Here is a 19433-nt window from a genome sequence, read left to right as displayed (position 1 = left end):
TTGCACTGAACTATACTTCAAAACACTATACATCCAATCTCAAAAATCATGAATAAATTTTGTTCCATGAACTCTCTTCAACAAATGCAAGGGTAAAGGATCACATGATTGATGAATACATGTATCATCACATTTACTGTCTGCACACTTTGAAATACTAGACTTTTATTGCCATTAAGTTGTCCTGAATACCTGCACCTTTGGACAATTGCAAACAAATCCAAAGAAATTACAAAAATACCTCTGATGAATAAAGATTATTTTAATCATGGGAATTAGCGGAAAATTTCAGCTCACATCTGTTCTGATCTATACAGAAAAATAAGTTCGAACTGTAACAGTAATCCACCAAAAGTATTTTTGGAAAGTGGAGGAAAAGCCTCAAATTAATAGAAAATAGATAAAAATGAAAGAAACAATTTAAATGGTTGATGGTGAAACCACCAGGATGCAATTAATTAAAAAAATTGGGACAGCGTGGTTTTTAACTACGCTCTACCAGTACCTCTAACACACAAGAAAAGCACGAGGGAGTCTTACATGTTTAGATCACAAACCTGATGGCAAACCATCTTAGGAATTGCAAGATCCTTTCAATTGTGGATCATGTTGACCGCCAGCTAGCTACAGTGCACAACAGGTTATTCCAGACTTGCACGCTGTGCTGCACCACAATGCAGAACTATGGAACATACTGGGGCTGGATGTTCTATTCCTGTAATTATTGCAGAACAGGATGTTTCATAACTTATTGAGCCAAAGAGGGGAATGTACTTCACACCTAACCTGCAGCTTTCTGACAATTATAGCAAATGCCTCTAGTGCAACCCATTCATTCATGTGGAATCAACATTATTTAAAATGCAACCCTTGTTTTTTTTCTTTACGTTCCAATTAGTTAATTTTTTTAATTAATGAACATACATTTTTTAACTTGCACTTTTATTATTTAAATAATTTTAGTTATTTTAATTATTTATAATCAATTTTAACTGTTTAAAATAATGACTGAATTCTGTGATATGTAAAACAGTGAAACAGGCTTTGACAGCATGAACTGTCAAGGGCCATTGGGGTGGTATGCGTAGCAGGGCCAGAGGACACTTACTCGAGATGCCTGGTCATCACTTGCACCCAGCTCTGCTCACAGAATGATTGCAGAGGGGATGAATGTGTGCAACAAGTTGGATTGCATGATCATGGCCAATATCTAAGAAATCCAGTGGGACAAGTATTGGTTCTCTTTTTATTTAACAAAGTATAAACCTCTTTTGACTCCTCTCACTTTCTCCAAGTTAAAGGTGTAGCCATGGGCACTTGCATCGGCCCCAGCTATGCCTGCCTTTTTGGTGGTTACGTCAAACAGTCCTTGTTCTAGCCGTACATTGGCCCTATTCCCCCAACTCTTTCTCTGCTACATCGACGACTGAATCCGGGCTACTTCTTGCACCCATGCAGAACTCAAGGACTTTCTGAAGTTCACCACTAACTTCTACTCCCCTCAATTTCACCTGGACTATCTCTTACAACTCTCTCCCCTCTCTTGATCTTTCTATCTCAATCACAGGAGGCAGACTATCAACTGACGTCTACTACAAACTTACCAAATCTCACAGTTATCTGGACAATGGTTCTTCCCACCCTGCCTCTTGAACAGATGCTATCCCCTTCTCTCAATTCCTCCATCTCTGCCACATCTGCTCTCAAGATGAGTTTCTCCATACAAGTACATCCAAGATGTCCTCAGTTTTTAGTGTTCATGGTTTCCCCCCTTCTTCATAGATGGGTCCCTCACAGGTATCTGTATTCCATAGTTCCATTCTGCACAAGACTAATTTTTTTCACCCCAATCTGTGTGGTGTTTAATTTAAAAACATTAAAAATTGAGCCTCCTTTCTTCTTAAAATACAAGCGGCAGACACTTTTCATACTCTTCATTTCCACTGTTTTCAAGAAAACAATGACATTCCAATGGTGCGTTAGGCGAGACAAAAATTACACCAATATTGCAAAACCGCTTTATGAAGTTACTTACCAGTTACTAATGGACTCTGCGGTGTAGACTGGTCTAACAAGACCATATGCTGCAAAAGGGGTGCATGTCCACCAGAGCCATCTTTATCCAACGCTGTGGCAATGTAGTGCGGCAAATGAGCACCAGTAATAAATGGAGTGTTCAATGGGAGTCCTTGCATGCTCACTCTATCGCATTCTGCCTGTCCAGCAGCTCCCTGAGTGCAAAGAGAATGAAAACAGCAATTTACACTTCATGTGAATATCTGCAAAGTACTTCCTCAGTAGTAATTGTCTCAATTACAATTTCTTCCTCAGCAGAGAGATGAAGTTACACAAAACATCTGACCAGATATTGTAATAAATTAACTAAAACCAAGCTAAAACAGAAATTCACAGAATACTCAATAGAGTTATAGTGTACCTGAAAGAACCAGTTTTAGCTCTGGGAGGAATTAATTTGATGCCAAGAGCAGCTCAGACAAAATCAGAACCTTCAGTGATGGAGGCATGAATATCTGCATCAGGATTCCATAAACCAGTGTAAAATCTCCAGAACATCAATCTATGATCTATGCTATTTGTCATTCAGACATGTGAGTGAGGTAAAAAAAAAAGAGGAAAAGAGCCGAGCGCTTGCGTGAGGCGTACAGCGGGGGTAAAAAAACTGGGAAATTTACACACAAAATTACCAGTTTCAAGCCTCTTTTAGTGCAATTCAAAATAAAAACAGACATTACAAAATAATGTGAATATGTCACCGTATACTAATAAAATTTATTATTTTAATTTAGTTATATAATCTTGCACTTAAATTTAATATTTACTCATTGCAGTTCCACCACTGATTTTCCGGCACTTTTGGTTCCAGAGCTTTGCTGGTTTATCCAGCCGGACAAGGAAGTCGGCTATGGGGATAGATATGCTGGCTCCAGCTGGGCTGGAGTTCCAGAGCCTCGGCTGCAGGTTGCAAATTCAACCTACCGATCGGCCATTGAAGTCCCGATGAGGTTGAGATTGGCTACCTTGCCCAGCCTAGGTGCCACATATTCGTGGAGACTTCCAAGGCTGGGGGATTTCAAGTGGGCTCTCGTAATTTTGTCCGGATTTCAATAATTAGCGGCTCTTTCTCGCGGAACCCCTAGCAACTTCTAGCGGAACCCCTAGTGTTCCGGGGTACCCCGGGTGAGAAACGCTGCTGTACATCGTTTATTTTCTTTTTTATTCTTTCTTTTTTTCGATCCGATTTCTCCGTTGGTAAATGCGATTTTGGCAAAGTGAAAAACGCGGAAATCATTCAAAAAGCGCGGAAAATGGATTTTTAAAATGTGGAAATCCGCAAAAAATTCACATGCCTGGTCATTACACCATACCAATGCAAGTTGGGGATGCATGTTGGTGGGAAAAACTAATGGCACCATCTGCTTCCCTTGCTATCATCCCATTTATAGAACCACAACAAAACTGGTACACCCTAGCCACGTGCAGCAATTCCAAAGTCCAGGAACACAAGAGGCTGCAGAGAGTGGTGGACTCAGCCCAGTCCATCATGGGCCCAACCCTCCCACTCCATCAAAGGCATCTACACAAGGCTTTGCCTCAAGAAGGTAGCATCAATTCAAGGCTCTCCAGCACTTAGCACTCAACACCCTCTTCTCACTGCTACTGTCAGGCAGAAGGTGCAGAAATCTGAAGTTCCACACCAACAGGTTCAGCAATAACTACTTTCCCACAACTATCAGGTTTTTAAACTGACCTTTTCAACCCAAACCTATCTCTGTAACATAACTATATGGACCATCTCCTGCTCTACCATGGATTTGCTTCTAGTAGTGTTTTTGCAGTCATGTCTTGCTTTTGCACACTCCTTTTTCAGTCTTGTATAATTTATGTTTTGCATGTTGTCTGCATCTATGTGTCCCTAATACGGCTGCAAGCATAATTTTTATTTTACCAATACCTCACCATACTTGTGCAAAGAACAATGAAAGTTGACTTGACAATTGCTATACACAACTGTTAAGATCTGTTCCCTACTAGTGAGCAGTCCAGCAAAAAGATGATACGATCTATGGAATAAGATGCAATAAGTGAAGTGATATCACATCCATATCCACCAGCACAAGCACTTCTCTAAAGCCCCGTACCACCCCACATAACAGTATGTGTTACTGTATACATGTACAGTCAGGAACTTCAGTACTTACACTGGCAGGGCCTGTGGCTGGAAGGCCAAGAGTTATGTTGGGCAAAGATGGTGATGTATACAATGGCAATTGCGTCACAGTGCCATCTCGAACAACAATTTTGTGAGCTAAAGTAGGCTGAAAGAGATAAACAGCAAACGAGTTTTAGTGATGATGCGTTTTATTCTTTATTTAAAACTGTTTTATTCCCCAGTTCTTCTATATTATTTAAATAAAATTTTAGAATCAAGTGTTCAGAAGGTTAACCAGGGATTTATATTATAACCACGATCTGTAAACAGTAAAGTGGTTTTATCAATACAAATGCTGGTAATTAGCCTGCGATCATGTGATAGCATGATTTTCCTAAACTGGAATCCAAAAAGCAGCAAATGAAATATGTTGGCTATTACTCTGCCAACTCTGGCCACTAAAGATTTCTAGTAATGTATGTAAAACAAAGGAGATAAATATATTACGGAAAATATGATTACACTGTGGAACCTCTGAAAGCCAGAGGGAATACAGGCCTAGAATTGCATTCAAACAGAAAATCTCTGTCTACTCTAGACGGTTATAGTAGATGTTGTCTTTTCTTGGGATTAGTAAAAGCCGACAGTATTACAAGTAAACAAGAACAGTAGAAAATTACAGCTCTCAATGAATTTTAGGAGTTGCCCCATTGTGGTCTTCACTTAGTAGAGTTCTGTGCCAAAACAAATGATGTTAACACAAATGAATGTCCGATGAAAAGCTCAGGGTTAAATGTTCTGCCGGGTGCTAAGAGAACCCAGAAATGTGTACAAAGTTACAGTACTTCAGGTTAAAGCAATTTTCAACTGCACACTTTCTGATGAAGTTATAGGATGGAATTTTTCAGGCACTGTCTCTCTAAACATGTTTTATTAATTACCATACTTCAGTTCTGATAAAGCAATGCGAAAATGGAACTGGAAAAGCAACTAGTGGATAATGTGTAAAATATCTGCAAGAGAAACAAAATCAAAAGTAATCAGTTTTGATAAATGCAAACGTAATATGTAAATTTAATAAAATAAAAAAGGGCCCAAGTCTCAGATGGTAAGCAGCCTAGACTACTGAAGGATACAGGAAAACAATCAGCAGAAATATTAAGTTTTTGTGTTCAAAGCAATCTTTAGAAATCCAAATTGGATCAATCAGAAGCTGGCAAATACCATCCCCTTTGTCGGGGTAAACAAAGACTAAGCCAGGAAAGCACTGATCATTTCATTGTGGTTATGGTAAAAGGTACCTCATAACATGGAATTAAACTAACACTTGGAAAGGTTGCATTGGGCAGAATGGATCTGTAAACAAATCCCAGGATTAGTTAATTGAGATTTTTGATAACTATAACTTATAAATTGTGGGTACGTGGATTGTAATAAGATATTTGTTAAGAAGCCATGAATTCATATTGTACGTCATTATTGTTTTAAAATTATGCAATGTTATATTGGTGGATATATAATCAGACATGTCAGCAAGGGAATACGCGGCAGGAATTCCTTTCCTCAAAGGGCAATGTTAGCAGATTTTTTAGGTCAGATTAGTAAGGGTCCAAGGTTATGGGGAGAAGGCAGGAGAATGGGGTTGCAAGGGAAAGATAGAACAGCCATGATTGAATCGTGGATTAGATTCGATGGGCTGAAAGGCATAATTCTGCTCCTATGACTTATGAAGTTGAGAATTTAATCCCTTAACCTTCTGTTCCAATGACTTGAACTTTTCTTTTACTTTTTGTGGCATGATTGTGGCGAATAGAGACACGAGTGACTTCAGATGCTGGAATGTTGTGCTAAAAATATGATGGAATAACTCAGCGAATGAAGCAGCATCTGTGGAGGGTTGTGGACGGATGATATATTAGCTGGGTACCCTTGACTGGAAATGGGATCCAACTCAAAATGTTATTGGTTCAATTCCCTCCACAGATGCTGCCTGACCCACTGTATTCCTCCTTTGTCTTTTTGCTGCGTGAATTTTCAATTCACTACAATATACAGTGATGCAACGGAGTAATAAAAAATGCCTTATCTAAAGTGAACAACTGTTTGTATTTATTTTCAATTCCCCATGTAAATCCAAATCCTATTTTTATGATCCCTACTTTTCACATCATCTGTATATTACTAAAACTTTCTGTTTGTTTGTTTGTTATTTGTTATGGTTATGATATATATATATATATATATATATATGTTATATATGTATATATATTTGATATCAGCCGTGTATTTGTGTACCGTCACACGATAGCGTTACATTTTTAGGACCACCTTACTCACCTTTGTCCTGGAAACCCTTTAAAACAAGTTTCATTCAAATTGGTCTTATATTTTTAAAGTTAGAGAGATTTTAAAGTTTAAAAATTACCTTTCAAATCGATTTCTTCCCATCTTCAGCGTGTGATGTCACAATGGGACCCGCAAGAGTGCCAGCCAATGGGGGGGGGGGGGGCTGACTTTAACAAATTTTTTTTTTTCATTTCATTTTTTTCATATATACAGCGCGGAAACAGGCCTTTTCGGCCCACCAAGTCCGCGCCGCCCAGCGATCCCCGCACACTAACACTATCCTACACACACTAGGGACAATTTTTACATTTACCCAGTCAATTAACCTACATACCTGTACGTCTTTGGAGTGTGGGAGGAAAGCGAAGATCTCGGAGAAAACCCACGCAGGTCACGGGGAGAACGTACAAACTCCTTACAGTACAGCACCCGTAGTCAGGATCGAACCTGAGTCTCTGGCGCTGCATTCGCTGTAAAGCAGCAACTCTACCGCTGCGCTACCGTGCCGCCCTATGTTCTCCTACCCACCCCCCCCCCCGGAGGACCAGCGGGAAGACCGCCGCCCGCCCGGCATGCCTCGCACCTGACCATCCTCCTTTGGTGCAATGCGGCGTCAGAGAGAAGGCGAAAGAAGATGGCCACTGGCAGGACGACCGCGCTCCTGCTACTGGCCTCTGCGATGGCTGCACAAGGCGGGGGTGATTGGCTCCCTCACCCCTTTCCTCTCCCCCCTCGCCCGCACCCGGCCCCGGGGGAGACTCCGAGCAGGAGGAAGATGGTCGTCGTGCCCTTCGTCTCATCGTTCCCCTCCGTCTCCTCCAGAGCTCGCTTCAACCGACAGCGTTGTCGAGTCCCCGCTCCCGCCTAGGCCCAATGCCCTGGACCATCACTGAACTACAACCTCCAGTGGGCAGCTTCTTCTCCTCCTCCTCCCGCATCTCCTCCAGCCCTCGCTTCAACCGACGGCGTTGTCGATGACTCTAACAAAAATGGCGGCAGTTCTCCTTCTTCTCCTCCTCCTCCCGCTCCTCCATCCTGTGCATGCCTCCCACTGCCCGATGGGAGGTGTAGTCCCAGCTTCCCCGCCCCGGCCACAGCATGCCGGACAATCACCGGGCTACAACCCCACTGCACACACACATAGACACAGAGTAATAATAATATAAATAATACTTAAAATATAATAATGTAAGAATATAAAGTGTTATATTGTATATCTTTCAATATATATTAATCTCTTGCAGGGGAGGGGGATGTGGGGGGTCTGACTGATGCCCGGGTTGAGGGAGGGGATGGGGGAGAGGGGAATGGGGGTGGGGAGGAGGGGAGTCGGGGTGGAGTGGGGGTCGGGGTAGTGAGGTTGGGGGGGAGGGTAGTGGGGGGGAGGGGGTTGGAGTGGGTGAGTGAAGGGGATGGAGTGGGTGAGGGTGGGTAGGGGCGGATGGAGTGAGGGGGGCAGGGGGGATGGAGTGGGAGGATTGGGCAGTAGAAGGGGGGGAGTGGAGGAGGGGAGGGTGCTACACCAATGCAGGAGAGCTTTGGGCCCAACGGATGGTTGCCGCGTCCGCGGTTTGGGGAGGGTTGCCATTTTGCGTTCAGCTCCGGCACATGCGCAACTGGGGGAGGGTTGCCATTTTGTGTTCAGCTCCGGCGCGTGCGTAGTTGGGGAGGGTTGCCATTTTGTGTTCAGCTCCAACCTCATGCTCGACGCTCGAATGTGGTTATGTGCTTATGTGGAGGGAGCGCCGACGCTTCCCGCTCTGATTGGTCGCCGGTGCATCCTGATTTGCTCCTGCCGCTCACCCCCACGTGGGGTCCATTGATTGGCTCCGACCTCGCGCTTAATGCCCGATTGGTCCGGGTCCCACGTGGCAGGGCCGCTGACGCTCCCCGCTCTGATTGCTCGCCGGCAAGTCCTAATTTACTCCTGCCATTTACCCCTGCGTGGAGTCCATTGATTGGCTACAATCTCCCGCTCGACGCCCGATTGGCTCGGGTTTCCACGTCGGGTGGAATGATTGGCTCCGACCTCCTGCTCGACGCCCAATTGGTCCGGGTCTCACGTGGGGGGAGCGGTTTCTTCCCGCTCAAAGCAACTGCCGTCGCAGTCGAACTGACGCTGCTGGAGAATGAGGGCTCAGGCTCGAGGATCTCCAAGAGAGGATTTTAACCATCACAAGCAAAAACATTCCAGATAGGATTTATTTTAATTTCAAGGGAAAAACGCCATTGATTTCAAAGAACAAACACGATTTTCTCATGTCACGATGGGAACCCAACTAGGAATGGGCCCAACGGGTCCACTTGGTCTAGTTACTGTTAAAGATCTGTATGTCAAAGATGGAACTACAGATACTGGTTAAAACCGAAGATAGACACAAAAAGCTGAATATCTCAACGGGACAGGCAGCATCTCTGGAGAGAAGGAATGGGTGTCGTTTCGGGTCAAGGGTCTCGACCCGAAACGTCACCCATTCCTTCTCTCCAGAGATGCTGCCTGTCCCGCTGGGTTACTCCACCTTTTGGTGTCTATCCAAGATCTGTATGTCTGTATTTCTATATTTATATTCCTCCCTCGGTTGAAAGTTTGATCTTCTAGTGTACATCTAAGCACAGAATGCCCATTTCCGAGCCTTGAGGGGGCAAATGTATATATATTTTTTAAAATCAAATAATAAATAAAATGTAAAATCATAAACATCATAAGGTATGATCGTATCATGGTTAATGAGGGCACAGATGATTAATGTTTGAGCATCCAGACACCTTGACAAATGACCTGAAAACATAATTTCCAACTCTGTCTTGGCAGCGATTGAATAGAACTAAAAAGCTAATGACTGTGAAACTACCAAATGGTTATTAAAACCTATCTGGTTTACAGGATTTCAGGAAAGAAAATTTGGTGTCCTTTCTATGTTTGACCCATCTATGACTGCAGTCCCAAAGTGATATAGTTGGCTCTTGAATGCCCTAAAATTGCCTTATTGGTAATTAGCCAGCAACAGCTAATGCTAGCCCAGCCCATGATGTCCATATATTATGAGCAATCGCATGCGTCAATAAAAACACGTTGTTCCCGAGAAATCATTGTTACAGTATGGAATGATTTACAACAAATCAATATCCAGGTAGATGCAAAAAAAAACTAAACATTTCTGACTTGGCCTTCACAGCCAACTGTGGCAATGAATTCCACAGAGTCATCACCCTCTGGCTAAAGAAATTCCTTCTCATCTCCATTCCAAGGGTACGTCATTTTATTCTGAGGCTGTGGCCTCTGGTCCTGGACTCTCTCACCACTGGAAACATCCTCTACACCCACTCTATCTAGGCCTTTCATTATTTGGTATCCCCCCCATCTTTCTAAACTGTAGCAAGTACAGGCCTAGAACCACCAAACAATCCTCATACGTTAACCAAACCATCTCTGGACCCTCTTCAATGCCAGAGCATACTTCCTTAGATATGGGGCCTAAAACTGCTCACAAATGTTATTGTATCTGCCTCAACTACTTCCTCTTGCAGCTCATCCATATACCTACCAGCCGCTGTGTGAAAAAGTTGCCCCTCAGGTTCCTTTAACATTTCCCCCTCACCTTTGCCCTAAACCTATGCCCTCAAGTTCCTGATTGCACAAATCTGCGAAAATGACTATGTTCATTCACCTTATCTACGCCCCTCATGATTTTGTACACCTCTACACAATCACCCTCAGTCTCCTATGCTCCAAGGAATAAAGTTCTAACCTGGCCAACCTCTCCCTGTAACTCAGTTCCTTAGGTTCTGGTAACATGCTCATAAATCTTTACAGCATTCATTCCAGCTTAATGGCATCTTTCCTGCAGCAGGGTGACAAAACCTTAACACAATACTCTAAGTGTAGCCTCCCTGATGTCTTGAAAACTGCAACACAACATCCTAATTTCTATACTCAATGCCCTGACTGATGCAGACGCATGCCAAAAGCCTTCTTCACCATCCTGTCTATCTGTGCTGCCACTTTCAGAGAACTCTGTATATGCTTCTTGATCCCTCTGTTGTGCAAGATTACCCGAAGGCCATACCATCGACTGTGAAAGTCCTACTCTGGTTTGACTTCCCTAAATGCAACACCTCACACTTAACAGAATGAACCTCCATTTGCCATTCCTTGACTGTTACCGGCAATTTTAGGGCATTCAAGATCAATTCATGCTAACCTTCTAAGATATCAACTATGTTAATGTCATCTTCATATTTACTACCCATGCCTTGTATATTTGCACCCATATTGTTGCTATACATGACAAACAAAAATTGATCCAGCACTGACCCCTGAGGCACACCACTAGTCACAGGACTCATCTGAAAAACAACCTCTACCACCATCCTCTTAAGCCAATTATGTATCCAATTAAACTTCCAAGGCAGCCTACCATGTGCAACCTTATCAATGGTCTTCCTGAAGTCCATATACACCATGTCTACTGCCTTGACCTCATCGACTTCGTTGGCTACTTCTTTAAAATAAAGCTCAATTAATTTCGTGAGGCATGGTCTCCCTGCACAAAACCTGCTTACTGTCCCTAATCAACCCATCTTTCCAAGTACATGTATATCTTATCTCTAAGAATCCCACCAGTAACTTACCTACCACTGACGTTAAGCTTACTGGTCTATAGTTCCCACATTTCTCTTTGCAACTCCATCTTAAATAAAGGCAGAATATTAGCCAGCCTACGGTCCTCTGGCATCTCACCCCTGGCCAACAGTAATGCAAATATCTCAGCCAGGGCTCCCATAATGTCTTTCCTAGTTTCCCACGGTGCACTTAGATATACAGTGCCCTCCATAATGTTTGGGACAAAGACCCTCATTTATTTATTTGCCTCTGTACTCCACAATTTGAGATTTATAATTGAAAAAAAATCACATGTGGTTAAAGTGCACATCGTCAGATTTAAATAAATGCCATTTTTATACATTTTGAATTCACCATATAGAGATTACAGCAGAGTTTATACATAGTCTCCCCATTTCAGGACACCATAATGTTTGGGGCACAGCAATGACATGTAAATGAAAGTAATCATATTTAGTATTTTGTTGCATATCATGCAATGACTGTTTGAAGTCTGAGTTTCATGGACTTCACCAGTTGTTGGGTGTATTCTCTGGTGATCTCTGCCAGGCCTTTAATGCAGCCATCTTTAGCTTGTTTTGGGGGCTAGACCCTTTCAGTTTTCTCTTCAGCATATTCAATTGCTCAATTGGGTTCAGATTGGGCGATTGACTTGGTCACTCAAGAATTGACCATTTTTTAGCTTTGAAAAACTCCATTGTTGCTTTAGCAGTATGTTTGGGATCATTGTCTTGCTGTAGAATGAACTGCTGGCCAATGTGTTGAGGCATTTGTTTGAATTTGAGCATAGGATGTGTCTATATATTTTGGAATTCATTATGCTACTACCATCAGCAGTTGTATCATCAATGAAGATAAGTGAGCCAGTACCTTCGGCAGCCATGCATGCCCAGGCCATAACACCCCCACCACCGTGTTTCACAGATGAGGAGGCATGCTTTGGATCTTGGGCAGTTCCATCTCTCCTCTATACTTTGCTCTTGCCATCACTCTGATATAAATTAATCTTCGTCTTATTTGTCCACAAGACGTTTTTCCAGAACTGTGGTTACTCTTTTAAGTACTTCTTGGCAAACTGTAACCTGGCCATCCTATTTTTGCGGCTAACCAGTGGCTTGCATCTTGTAGTGTGGCCTCTGTATTTCTGTTCATGAAGTCTGCTGCGGACAGTGGTCATTCACAAATCCACACCTGACTCCTGAAGAGTGTTTCTGATCTGTTGGACAGGTGTTTGGGGGAGATTTTTTATTATAGAATTCTTCTGTCATCAGCTGTGGAGGTCTTTCTTGGCCTGCCAGTCCCTTTGCGATTAGTAAGCTCACCAGTGCTCTCTTTCTTCTCAATGATGTTCCAAACAGTTGATTTTGGTAAGCCTAAGGTTTGGCTGATGTCTTTAACAGTTTTATTCTTGTTTCTCAGTCTCATAACGGCTTCTTTGACTTTCATTGGCACAACTTTGGTCCTCATGTTGATAAACAGCAATAAAAGTTTCACAATCACAATCACACTTTAGTAGCCAAGTATGTTTTGCAATTTACGAGGAATGTCATTTGCCATATAGTCATAACAATAAAAAGCAACAGGACACACAACATACATTTTAACATGAACATCAACCGCAGTGACTCCTCCGCATTCCTCACTGTGATGGAAGGCGAAAAAAAGTTCAATCGCTCTCTTCATTGTCCTCCAGCGGTAAGGGGCTTCTGACCTTTTGTTGACAGGATGATCTTGACTCCTGTAGCCGGCGGTGGGGGGGGGGGGGGGGGGGGGGGGGGGGGGAATCTCAGCTCCCCCACGCCGGGCGATCTACCCCAGGTCGGGGCTGGTCAAACCTCATGCAGCTTGGAGCTCCCGACCAGTCTCAACCCGAGACTGCGAGCTCCTCGATGTTAAGGCCGCTTTGGTACGTCAATCCAGGCAAGGAATCGCAAGCTCAGATGTTTAGTCCACAGCCTCGTGGAGGCTCAAAGTCAGTCCCAGGCAAGGCCTCCAGCTCCACGATGTTAGGCCGCAGAGTGACCGGTGATACGATCCGGAAAACAATTGCATCTCCAGCAAGGTAAGAGATTGAAATAAAGATACCCCCGACCCCCTCACCCACCCCCCACATAAAACAAACCAGAGAACATTTAGACAAACTTTTAAAACTTACCAAAAATAACAAAAAGAGTTCAAAAAGGACAGACTGTAGGCGAGGCAGCCATAGTGCGGTGCCCCCCTGGTGCTTTTCCAAAGGTGATGGAAGGACTAGGTGCTGAGCTATCTTATACCTGCATTAAGGAGGCAATTAAACACACCTGAACAATTACAAACGCCTGTGAAGCCATGTGTCCCAAACATTATGGTGCCTTGAAATGGGGGTCTATGTTTAAAACACAGCTGTAATTTCTACATGGTGAAACCAAAATGTATAAAAATACCCTTTAATAAAATCTGACAATGTGCACTTTAACCACATGTGATTTTTTCTATTGCAAATCTCAAATTGTAGAGTACAGAGGCAAATAAATAAATGATGGGTCTTTGTCCCAAACATTATGGAGGGCACTGTATCTGATCAGGCTTGGCAGATTTATCTATATGTTTTAAGACATCCAGCATCTCCTCCACTGCAATGCGGACTATCCTGAAGACATCCCTGAACTTATCCAGGTTCCCTAGTCTTCATGTCAATGATTCAATTCAATGATACGTTCAATTATGCTTTATTGCCACATGTACCTAGGGTACAGTGAAATTCTTTGTTCGCATATAAGCAGACCTCACCTAGGCAGAACACAAGTATCGCTACTTTTCTGACAAAATCACAAGAGTTCACCGAACAATTCTATCTTCTGCCTGCCGCTGCACGTGCTCCCCCACTGGGTCCTCCTTCGTTCGCGGCAGCCCCCTGCCGGGTCTCCCGTTCTCAGCGGCCCCCTGCTGGGTTACCAATTTGTTCTTGGCTTTCTCCGCAGTAACAGCAGAGGCAAAATCGTCAGGGAGGTCCTCGCTCGTCCGCTTTAGGTCCACACAAAGGTGTCCACTATGGTCTTAGAGGGCCCTATTCTCATCCCAGTTACTCTTTTCCTCGTAATATATATAGTTATAAAATCTCTGGATTCTCCTTAATATTCTCAGCCAGAGCAACTGCATGCCCCCATTTTGCCTTTGTGATTTCTTTCTCAAGTATATTCCTACATCACCTGTACTCCTCTGGGGATTCACAATCCCAGCTGCCTGTATCTGACACAAATCTCCATTAATCTTCTAACCAGAGCCTCAATATTGGCTATCATCCAGGGTTCTCTACTCCTGCTATCCTTGTCCTTAACTCCAACAGGAGCATGTGCTGTTTCGTTATCTCACTTTTAAACCCCTCCCACTTGCCAGATGCCTCTTTCGCCACAAACAACCTACTCCAACAAACTTTTGCAAGCTTCTGTATAATAATGTTGAAATTCTTGCCCCAATGTAGAACTTTAAAATTTGGGGACCGGTTTTGTCCTATTCCATAATTATTTAAAAACTAATAGAACTATGGTCACTCATCCCCAACTGACACATCAGTCACTTGCTCGGTCTTATTTCCCAGGAGTAGGTCAAGATTTGCCCTCTCCCTAGTAGGGCCCTTTACATATTGCCTGAGGAAACTTTCCTGACCACTCTCAACACATTCCACACCACTATGCCCATAACACTTTGGCAGATAAAATCCCCTACCATTACAACCCTATGATTCTTGCAACTCTCCACAATCTCCCTGTATATTTCTTCCACTAATTCACATTAACTATTTGTGTGCTTATTGTTCATCTTGCATCGACATTGATCAGGGCCACAGATAAAACATGGTCAGAAGCCAAATCATTTTACAGAGGTTGGAATGTTTTTAATGGGCTCCATCTTCCTGCATGGTAAGGGCTTCATTAAGCTGGGACTGAACTTTAGTGGATTCCCTTTCTTCAATGTGTTCCGACGTGCACCCAATTCTCAGTTGTGAGCCGTGTAGAATGCCAGGTTCCTGCATGCATAAATGCCATCAGGTTTTGGGAGACAGAACAATACTCGGCACCAAAAGACCCAAACATAACTGACGGCTCGGCTAAGCCCCTTGCCCACGGCTGATGTGAAAAACTTGTGATAGATGACAATTCAGAATATTAAAGAAAAACATTTAACCACTTCTCAGTTATTTAATGTAAAACATGCTCACTTTGGATTCGCACATCCATGGCTGTGCATGTTATAACCAAGCTACTTCCACAATTTAGCATTCTGCTGCTGGATTCCACAAGGAACCAGAAAAGTTACAGGATGGAAGGAGGTCAGTCATCCCACCAAGTGTGCACTAACTCGACAAAACAGCAATCTAGTTTGTCCTAATCCTCTATACTTTCACAATACCCTTGGGAATTCTTTCCTTTCAATAGCTATCTAGCTCTATCTTAAATACTACAATTGAATCTATCTTCACCACTCGCAGTGCACAAAAATGTTTTTTTCTTGCATCACTTTTGTGCCTCTTGACAATCACCTTTATTTTGTACTCCCTCTAATACTTGACTCCTCCGTCAAAGGGAACACTTTCACTCTGCAGTCTATATCCTTTGGTATTTTTAAATACCACTTTTAGATCTACATGCCATCGCCTTGTTTCAGCACAAGCTTCTTCAATATACCCATGTAACTGAAGTTCCTCATTCCTGGAATAATTTTGCAAAATCTCCTCTCCACCCTCTTAAAAGCCTTTAGAACCTGCCATAAGTCTTGTCAAATTTATAAAGGTTCCATCATGATCGCCTTGCTCTTGTACTCTGTGTGTCCACATTTTTAAGATCAGGATCCCGCGGGTTACTTTGACCATTGTCCCAACCTCTCCTGCTCCTGTCGATACTTAATCTCGGTCATTTGCACTCCTTTCTTGAAGGAATACAAAAGACAAACCAAAAATGCATATCTACCTTACCATTTTTGACAACTGAAATGATAGGATTTGCAGGATTATCACAAAAAGCAGTTGCGATTCCATTACCTCAGTTGAGATGCTGGTGACTGGTCCAGCTATCCCATTTTCTGTAGTGATGTTGTTGGAACTGTTGTTGGGTGAGCTTGGGCCAGATCCAGGGGCGCTGTTACAAGCTGAATCTGAAAGCAGAAAAATCAATTAAACTGAGAAGACATTAGCGTTTGCATACAACATACACAAAAACACTTATGTTTATTCATAAAATAGAGCAATTGTTAACTGTGTGTGTGTGTTTTTCATATGCTCTCGTGATATGTAAACATCATCTGCAATGTCAGCAATTAATACCTATCCAAAATGCACTTCAGAAGATTGTGAGGAGTCTCCTCCTTGAATTACTGGAGCACACTACATCTGACATGTCTCAGTACATGTTTCTCCATGAGCAAAGATTCTTAACCAAAGCACTGCCACCCCACTTTTCCTTACCCAAACCTACTCAACAATTGAAATAAGGAATTGACGCAACAAGAAATGCAACATGAAACTTGTGTTTTTGCAGAAATTATGCTTCTCATTCTTTTCATGAGCTCAGTATAAAACACAGGAGCTATTGTTTCCAATAAAATAAAAATCGCCTGGTTTACCAATTCTTGCACAGCACAATGAAATGAATCTATGATTTAGGTTGGCAACTGCTATCATTGCTATGAGGAAACCCTGCTATCCTCAAGAAGAATTTTTAGCATCTGGAAGTCCCAATCATGACTATGCCACATCAGTTGATAACATCTGAAACTAATCTGCTAGGAACTTACTTTTTCTTTGCACTTACATCATTTGCTCCATTCTGTAGTACAAATGTTAGTTCCATGAATGTATTTCACTTTTTTCTTATATGATAGTGTGGCGGCAACTTAGTCCTTCCCAATAAAGTCCTTAAGCTTACCACTTTCACAAAAGGAGTGGAGTGATCATTCTTGACGCAAACAACAACAAAGATCTTCACGACGTTTCAGTTTAATTAGTCGTTTAATGAAGTAGTAATACAAGCAGATCAGTATATCTCTAGTCATAGATTTGGTAAGAATTTATATCTTGCCAGGCTCCTCTCGTGTCTAACGCATAACATCACTGCATTCCCAATTATACTCATTATTCTGGCTCCTCCCCAGACTCCTCCCAGTCCATATATGCACATTTGCCATATATGTAAGCCTAGTGTTCATCTCACGACAACCCCCTGGTGTCCAAAAATAGTACAGCAGGAAACTAAATAATATAATATGCAAAGATAGCTAATAAACATAAATGGCTCCTGTACACCAGCCTTGTTCTAAGTATATATAACGAAACAATTACTAATAAACATTAAAAGGAGACATTAAAACTTCACATAATCAAAATAAAGCATGCACTATATGTTGGCATCTAATCTACTTTAGTGATTCTTCATTCTTAAAGCCACCAGTCTTTGCTGTACTCAGGTATCAGCTTCTAGGAGCAGACATATCTTTGTTATCAGTCTTTCCAAAATGTTGCACTTAGTCTGAAGTCAAACTGTACGCACAAGACCTTGTGCATTTGGTATGGTCTCCAATATTTTGCCCATTAGCCAGGATCTTCTTCAATCTTCTCTTCCAACTTAAGAAGCGGTCTGTTAGTCCTATTGATGCTTCATCTGCAGAATTTTCCTTTGTTCTAACATATCTCCATTGTGATACATCAGTAGCATCCCTTACAAAAGAGATTCTGTTTGCTACAAATGTTTGAAAGAGTTTGGTTTCATTGTTGATGTACTTAAGCACCGTCGTGCTATTGGTCCAGAAGATGGATTTGTCCAGTTGAAGTTGTAATTCTTTTTGCAGCATTGTGTCAACTCTGACAGCTAGAACTGCAGCTGAAAGCTCCATTCTGGGAATCGTCATCAGTTTTAATGGTGCCACTCTGGATTTTCCCATTATGAATGCCATATGTACCTCTTTGCTATCGTTTTCCAGTCGTAGATATGAAACAGTTCTGTAGCCACTTTCGCTGGTGTTTTCTTGCTTGAAAGGTAAGTCCAGACAATAGTGTCCATCTTCCACTGTGTTCGGGTTTCTCAGTTCACCATCCAGGGTAGTTCCATTTGTAACAGAGATTTCTGGATGGTCATCTTCAGTTTCGCTGGTGATGGATTCATTAAATTTTCCACCATCGACAAAAACTCTAGTTTTCTCTGTGGAACGAGTTTTTTTCAGCAATTACTTTGGTTGAAACATCTTCAAGGTGTGCCGGGTTTTCTGGTGCAGGATCCCCTGTAGTTTCCAGTCCTATCATTTCTTGATCTGAAGATTCACAATTTTCTGGTGCTACTTCAACTGAATGCAACAGCAATCCATTCCCTTTCAGCACTATATATGGTAGTTGTGAATTAACATTAGTATTCCGAACAAAGCTCTCAACTGCTTCATCATACACAGTCAGTTTAATATCTGGTATTAGTTCAGAGTTGGTCTCAGTCATCTCTGTGCTCAGACAAGTATTTTCGGGACCAGATTCTCCAGCCAATGGATCAGCTTGGATTACTTTGGAGGAGATGTAGGTTTCATCACCGGCCCCAATATGCCCCCACGTTTGAGATGGGAGAACAGCATCACTCGCAATTGGCTTTTCCTTCTGTTTTGCATGTTCTCTGGCCTTTCCGTTTCTTTCCTCTAACTTCAATTAACAAATCTATGTCTTTCAATTGTTTTCTCCTTAGTCTCCTGATCTGTTCTTCTATCATCATATCATATCATATCATATATATACAGCCGGAAACAGGCCTTTTCGGCCCACCAAGTCCGTGCCGCCCAGCGATCCCCGCACATTAACACTATCCTACACCCACTAGGGACAATTTTTACATTTACCCAGCCAATTAACCTACTTCTTCTTCTTCAATCTCACGCTGGCTTTTCAGGGAGGCAACCCATTCCAAGACATAAGAGAACTTTGAAGCTCAACAAAATGAAGAAAAACCATTTTCCCCATGGGAATCTATTGATGTTGCCACCTTGTGGCTGAACATCAGATCTAAGTACAAGCATACTTGTACGTCAATATCCCTTTAAGACGTGTTGACGTAAACTCGTATCTTCAAAGGAATTCAAAACAAAACTGATATCTTGCGATTTTTCGGTCACAGCTTTCCAATACAACTTCTGGAAAACAGCTTTTCCAATAAAGCTTAATGCAGTACTCACTGGCTTTCGAAGTTTCAATCTCCTTAGTCAGGTCAACGCAGATAATGACCCTTATCAGTCTGTAATGTTCGGTTGCAAAACTAAACAATCCCTGTTCCGTCCAATCGATTTCCA

At 42.4% G+C, this 19433-nt stretch overlaps 1 protein-coding gene across 10 annotated transcripts in view; it reads right to left on the bottom strand.

The window, feature by feature from the left end:
* hdac4 (histone deacetylase 4) overlaps positions 1-19433 on the bottom strand; it is a 330518-nt gene that overhangs the window by 90472 nt on the left and 220613 nt on the right. For all 10 annotated transcript variants that reach the window (XM_078403501.1, XM_078403498.1, XM_078403502.1 and 7 more), the window contains 3 exons: positions 16159-16271; positions 4221-4337; positions 2036-2231 (listed from right to left, as the gene is read on the bottom strand). In XM_078403501.1, coding sequence (XP_078259627.1) covers positions 2036-2231; positions 4221-4337; positions 16159-16271 — 426 coding nt within the window. The remainder of the gene's footprint in view (positions 1-2035; positions 2232-4220; positions 4338-16158; positions 16272-19433) is intronic.

This window comes from Rhinoraja longicauda, chromosome 8 (assembly GCF_053455715.1).
Source record: "Rhinoraja longicauda isolate Sanriku21f chromosome 8, sRhiLon1.1, whole genome shotgun sequence".
NCBI classification, from domain to species: Eukaryota; Metazoa; Chordata; class Chondrichthyes; order Rajiformes; family Arhynchobatidae; genus Rhinoraja; species Rhinoraja longicauda.
Note: the sequence above shows the minus strand (reverse complement) of the source record. Positions and strands in the feature narration are given on the sequence as shown.